Below are 7313 nucleotides of genomic sequence, written 5' to 3'. Positions count from 1 at the left end.
CGAGTATTAACCATCTACTTTTCCGGAACGTATAACGCTGCCTCTTTGTGCACATAACATAATCATTTCTAATCCCATCGTGGCAATCTAAAATACTAAGTCCTGATACGGCTAAAAGCTCTCGTTCTCCATTTCATTTGCAGGCATCAATGGCTACGTTTTTGATACCTTGCAGCTGTCAGTCTGTTTACATGAGGTGGCATACTGGTACATTCTAAGCGTTGGAGCACAGACTGACTTCCTCTCTGTATTCTTCTCTGGATATACCTTCAAACACAAAATGGTCTATGAAGACACACTTACCCTATTCCCGTTCTCAGGAGAAACTGTCTTCATGTCAATGGAAAACCCAGGTTAGTTATTTATATTGTTCTTTCACTAACAGCTGTCATTGCTTCACTCCCATGCTCGTCTGCCCGCTGGCTCACATCTGGGCAGACACTAAATGGTTCAAGTGATTTTAGTAATTGCCAGGTATTTTAATAACAGCAGCATATCAAGTATTGAACTTAAAAGTCTTTACTGTAAAAAGCGCCTTTACTTGCCATGGGCCAAAATTTTATGTGGGTTGACTAAACTGTAGTGGTGAATATACATGTATACGTGCAATTAAGATGTGGAGACTAAACGTACAGGCGTTTCTGTACGCCTTGTGAACACTGGCATTATTGGGTAGATTCCAGCTAGAAGCCTCTGAGGAGTGCCTGGAGTCCCCATTTGCACACAAGCCCTCAGGTCACTAGGAAGCCTTCAGGACGAATGTGGCTGTCGGCTTCTCACCCTCCCTGTCCCTCCACAACTGCTGCAAGGCTTCCGAGAACCCCAGCCTTGTGATGGGAAGGAACCCCGGCCCGGCCTAAAATCCAACAGGATCGTTGTGACATTCGTATAGCTGACGACGAAGTGCTGGGTCACTGTGTGCTCCTGGTCCCGCCCGCACCCCTCATCTGCAGAGGAAAGCACAAAAAGCTACCTGCAGACTGTAATTATTCTCTTACGATTCTGGCTTTTCTGGAGATGAGTCCTCATGGGAAATTATCTGGGGAATAAAAACCAAATCTCACCACCTGTAAACATGTATTTACCTTCAGAACCAGAAACTGATCTGATTTGAAGTCATGCATTTTTGTGGGGAGTCAAGAAGCTGACAGAACTCCATAACACCTCTGAAAGGGTCTTGTTCATTTATACTTACTTGCGCCTTCATTATCCATTTTCCAACTAAGTTGGAAGCGTGGCTGAGGCCAGAAACCTTGTTTATCTTGCTAGTCACAGTGTTAACAGTGCCTGGCCTATAGTAGATGCTTAAGAAATACTTTTTCGATGAATGAATGAATTAAATATGTACCCAAATAGTATAAAACAGTATGTATAATATGGTTGCAATCGTCTAAACCAAAGAGAGTGTGCATGTATGTGTTAAAAATTTTTTTAACATTAATATTTTGAGAAGCTTTTAAACTATTTTGGTGATCACTTAAATTCTAAAGACAGATTAAAACTTTTATGTGCTTCGAGGGAAACATTTTTAACATAACATCGTTGACTACAATGCTCAAGCTAAATAAAGCTCCTAGGGAAGACTTCCTGCGTTCAAAATGGTAAAGTCTGAGCCTTTTTGTTTATTGAAGTAAAATTCATATAATGTAAAATGCACATTTTAACCATTTAAAGTGTACAAGTCAGTGGCTTCCAGTACATTCGGTGTTTGTTGTTCAACTATTGCTGCTATCTAATTCCAGAGTATTTTTGTCACCCCAAAAGAAACTCTTTACCCTTAAGAAGTCAATCCCCATTCCCTCTGCCCCCAGTTCCTGGCAACCACTAATCTACTTTCTGTCTATGGATTTGCTTCTTCTGGATATCTTATGTAAATAGAATAATACAATATTTATCCTTTTGTGTCTGGTTTCTTTCACTAAGCATGTTTTCAAGATTCATTCATGTTACGGCGTGTGTCACTACATCATCCGTTTTATGACTATACAGGTGACTTTACACCCTGCTATAACCATAAGTCTCCACAAAAAAGAAATGATTATTATGTAATGTGAAAGAGGTGCTGGCTAATGCTATGGTGGTGATCATACTGCAATATATAAATGTATTAAATCAACACGTTGTACACAGTAAACTTACACGATGATACCTGTCAATTACATCTCAATAAAAAATCGTAGTCAACAGGTTGATCACCTGGTTTTGTAAATAAAGTTGTATTGGAACACACAAGAAATACAGTTAATTTTTGTATGTTGACCTTGTACCTTGCAACCTTGCTAAATTCACTTATAATATCTAGCAGTTAATGTCTACATTTCCACAAGGTTTTCTAGGATAAGCAACCAAACTGCCTGCAAATATTGACAGTTTGTTTTTCCTTTCCAACCCCTATGCCTTATTATTCCAACTTTTGTTACCTCATTTTTGAATAAAACTAGTAAGCACAGGAAAAAATAACCACATATCGCAAGTTTTGATGAGTCACGTTTTTATCATTTAGTTTGAAATATTTTCTAACGTCCATTGCGCTTTCTTCTTTTACCCATATTTATTTAAAACTGTTTTACTAAATTTCTGAACATATGGGTAATTTCTAGTTATCTCTGTTGCTGATTTCTTATTTTTCGTCACTGTGTTCATATAACATATTCTGTATGATTTCAATTGCTTGAAATTTGCTGAGACTTGCTATATGCTCAGCATGTGGTTTACTTTGGCTATGACTCATTTGCACTTAAAATGACTATGTCTTCTGCAGTTGTTGGGTGAACTGTTACATATTTGTCAAGTTGGTTTCTTGTATTGTTAAATCCTTAAGTTTACTGATATTTTGCCTGCATCTTACAGGTACTGAGAGAACTGTGTCAACAGTTCTGTAACTGTTTTTTCTCTTTATATAAAATGAGGTACTTACAATTTAAGATCGCTCTGTACTCTTGTTTAAATTAACCATTTTATCATCGTGAAATGTCCTTCTTTGTCTGAAGTAGTACTTGCTGCCTTCACAACTGCTTTGTTTAAAATTTATATGCCTCGACCACCTTTATTTTGCTTGATGTTTCTGTGTATATATTTTTCCATACTTGTAATTTTAATCTATCTGTGCCCTTATATGTATAGTATATCACTCCATCATTTCTTATAGTACAAGTCTGCTGGTTAATTCTCTCAGGTTTTGCTTGTCTAAAAAGTCTTTATTTCTCCTGAATTTTTTAATGACATTTTCACTGTATAGAATGTTGGGTTGATAGGTCTTTTGCGTTTTATTTTATTGGGTTTTTTTCTCCAGCACTTTAAAAATGCCACTCCAGGTTCCAGTCAGGACGGCTGAGGAAGGAAATCCTGTGACTGCCTCTTCTCACGACCACAGCAAAATTACAACTAAACTACAGAACAACCGTCATTGAGAATCGCCCAAAATCTCGCTAAACAGAAGTCCTCTAAGAACATATGGAAGAAGGCACATCAAGACTGAACATTATATGTCAACTGTAATTGAATCATAGAATATATTTTTAAAAATGTCCCTCCACAGGAGTGACATCAGCAAGATTGTGGTCTAGAGGTTTCAACGCTCATCTCCCCCACAAAACCAACAAAAACAACAAACAAACAACTACATAGCAATGGAAATAGCTCTGAGATGACTCCAGAGCACCATGAAGAAGCATCAGAAAGACTGTGGAGCACAGAAAATGAGGATGGCCACGTAAAACGTAGGAAGCATTTTACCTGCGTCATTTTATCCCTCAGTCTGGAGCAGCTTGGTAATGAAGAAAATATATGTGAACCGTATGTGTGGAAAGAGATTAAAATCCAAAATGTATAAAGAACTCACACAACTCAATAACAACAGAAAACAATCTGATTTGCAAACCAGGCAGAGAACCTGACTAGACACTTGTAGGCTTCCTACCTGAGGGCCCCACAGTTTTCACAAATACTGAAGCCGGCTGAGGGAGCTGCTCAATGTCCAAGCCACTGCCCTTCCCAGCATGCCTCCCCTCGGGCCTCCATGGCACTCATCATTGCCATCCTCAGGACTGAGCTGCCACTGTGCCTCGCTCTCCAGGGCCTGAAGCAGCACGGTGCTCCATCATACCTAGGGTTGATGCTGTCCCTGAACCCTGCCCCCAAGCACTAAGCCACCACTGCGTTCCACCCACCGGGGCCTAAGTCTATGTGGCATGCCACAGAGATGTGGAACCCAGCTCCAAGCACTCATGCTGCAGACTTTCCTAAAATCTCTCGAAGGCTCACAAACCCTAGACAAGCAGCATCTGGCCTTGGTGTGTCCCGTACCTCTTGCTGAGCAGCCCAAACTGGGCACTAGTGGCACGCGGCCTTGGTTCACAGCTTAGCCTCTCCCATGCACCCCTAAGCCCAGCACAAGTGGCAACCACCTGCAGCTCACTTTGTAGCTCATACCAAGTGGACCCGGGTGGGGCATAGGCAGTAGATGACCTTGGTCTGCAATAGAGCCCCTCTCAAGAGGCCCCAGAACCAACATACTCAGTGGCCGGCTTCAAACCGCACCAGAGCACCGCCTGGGCGCATGTGAGGGTGACACACCTGAAGGGCAAACGGGGCAGGCACCGGAGCCCCGCTAAAGCGAATCCTGCTCTTGGGGTCAAGCCGTGCACAGCAGCTCCTCCACCGTCCTCACCGCCAGTGGCCTGTTGGGAACTGGGCTGCACAGCAAGAGGTGAGCGGTGGGCCAGGAAGCGAAGCTTTGTCTGGATTTGCAGCCACTCCCCAGCGCTAGCATCACCACCTCAGCTTCACCTCAGTTAATCAGGCATTAGATTCTCATAGCACCACTGGTCCCTGGTGCCAGAAAGGTTGGGGACCGCTGTGTTAGAGGGAACCAACAGTAGATCAGATGAAGCAGAGGATTGAATCGGCAATTTGAAAGACAAGGTAGCAGAAAACAGTCAATCAGAACAGCAACATGCAAAAAAGAATCCAAAAGAATGAGGATACTTTAAGGGGCCTCTGGGACAGCATCAAGCGTACCCACATTCGCATCATAGGGGTACCAGAAGGAGGAGAGAGAGCAAGGAATTGAAAACTTATTTGAAGAAATAATGATGGAAAAACTTACCTAACCTGGTGAAGGAAATGGACATACAAGCCCAGGAAGTGCAGAGTCGCAAACAAGATGAACCCAAAGAGACCCACATCAAGACACATCATCATTAAAATGACGAAGGTTAAAGACAACGAGGGAATCTTAAAAGCAGCAAAAGAAAAGCATCTATTTACCTACAGGAGAGCTCCCATAAGACCATCAGCTGATTTCTCAACAGAAACTTTGCAGCCAGAAAGGACTGGCATGAAATATTCAAAGTGATGAAAAGCAAAGACCTATAACCAAGACGACTCCACCCAGCACATCTATCATTGAGAATCAAAGGACAAACAGAGCTTCCCAGACAAGAAAAAGCTAAAGGAGTTCATCACCACCAAACCAGGGTTACAGGCAATGTTAACGGGATTTTTTTAAGAAGAAAAGATCAAAAATGTGAATAATAAAATGGCAATAACTACGTATCTATCAACGATACTTACACGTAAATGGATTAAATGCTCCAATCCAAAGACATAAGGTGGCTGAATGGATAAGAAAAGACCCTCACATATGCTGCCTACGAGAGACTCACTTCAGATCAGAAGACACACAGAGACTGACAGGAAAGGGATGGAAAAAGACATTTCATGGAAACAAACAAAAACAACAACAAAAAACAAGGACTCAGTAATCTCGCTTCTGGGTATTTATCCAAACGAACCCAAAACACAACTTCGAAGGGACAGATGCATCCATAGGTTCATTGCAGCATTATTTACAGTAGCCAAGATATGGAGGCAACCTGGGTGTGCATCAACGGATGAATGGATAAAGAAGAGGTGGTGCATACACACAGTGGAATAGTACTCAGCCATAAAAAAAGAATGAAATCTTGCCATCTGCAACCTCATGGATGGGCCTGGAGGAAACTGTGCTGAGTGGAGTAAGTCAGACAAAGACAAATGCTTTCACTTATGATTTCACTTATATGCAGAATCCGAAGAACAAAATAAATGAGCAAACAAAACAGAAACCAACTCAAAGATCTAGAGAACATTTGATAGTTGACAAACGGGAGGTGGGGTTGGGGGTCTGGGTAAAAGGAATTAAGACATACAAACTGGCAGTTACAAAATAGTCACGGGGATGTGACATACAGCAAAAGGAATACAGTCGATAATATTGTAAGAACTGTGTATGGCACCAAGTGAGGACTAAACTCACCGGAACTATCACTTCGTACGTTATGTAAATGTCTAACACTATGCTGTGCTCCTGAAACTAATATAATGTTATATGTAAACAGTATTTGAAAAAAATCATTAAACCCCCTCCCGAAAATGAAAATGCAATAAAGAGCTTCAACGACAGACTTGATCAAGCAAAAGAATGTGATCCCAAAGACAAATTTTTTGAATGTATTCAGTCTGAGAAGAAATAAAAATCAAGAAAACCTACAGGACTTATGAGATAACATTAAATTTCCCCAAAGAAAACATACAAATGGCCAACAGGTGAATGAAAAGGTACTCAACATCACTGATCAAGGAAATGCAGATCCAAACCACCATGAGAGAACACCTCACACCTGTCAGAATGGCAGGTAAATTGGAGCAAAACAGTATGGCAGTGCCCCCAAAATTCAAAATAGAACTACCTTATGACCCAGCAATCGCACTTCTGGGTATATATTCAAGGGACATGAAATAAGAATCCTAAAAAGATACCTGCACCCCCATGTTTACTGCAGCATTTTTCACAATAGCCAAGATATGGAAATAACCTGTGTCCATGGATGAATGGATGGATAATGAAATGTGATACATATGTGTTAACACACACACACACACACACACACACTTATAAGGAAAATCTGCTATTTGTGACAATATGGATGAACCTGGAGGGCATTATGCTAAGTGAAATAAGCCAGAACAAAGATAACTACTGTATGGAATCACTTATATGGAGAATTTGAACTCATCTTGTTTTGTAACCTGCTTTTATTTTTCATTTAACATATTTGTTTTTCTATGCCAGTTAGTATATGTGACCATCATCATTAAAAAAAGACTGCTTACTATCCCGCCTTACTATCCTGCACTAGGATCCTGCACCAGCCTTGGTTGACTAACGAGCTCTTATCTACTGGGGCCTGAGATGTGCTCCTGGCCGCTCATGGTCAGCTGGGCTCCATCTCTCATTATCCAATCCTGGATAACAGTCGACAAAATTAGTT

The 7313-nt window shown here is 41.1% G+C and overlaps 1 protein-coding gene across 1 annotated transcript in view; it reads left to right on the top strand.

Annotated features, from left to right (window-relative positions):
- F8 (coagulation factor VIII) overlaps positions 1-7313 on the top strand; it is a 116587-nt gene that overhangs the window by 59743 nt on the left and 49531 nt on the right. The window contains exon 13 of the mRNA XM_023520657.1: positions 144-353. Coding sequence (XP_023376425.1) covers positions 144-353 — 210 coding nt within the window. The remainder of the gene's footprint in view (positions 1-143; positions 354-7313) is intronic.

Source organism: Pteropus vampyrus, unplaced genomic scaffold, assembly GCF_000151845.1.
Source record: "Pteropus vampyrus isolate Shadow unplaced genomic scaffold, Pvam_2.0 Scaffold275, whole genome shotgun sequence".
In the NCBI taxonomy this organism is placed as follows: Eukaryota; Metazoa; Chordata; class Mammalia; order Chiroptera; family Pteropodidae; genus Pteropus; species Pteropus vampyrus.
This window is presented reverse-complemented; position numbering and strand designations above follow the sequence as displayed.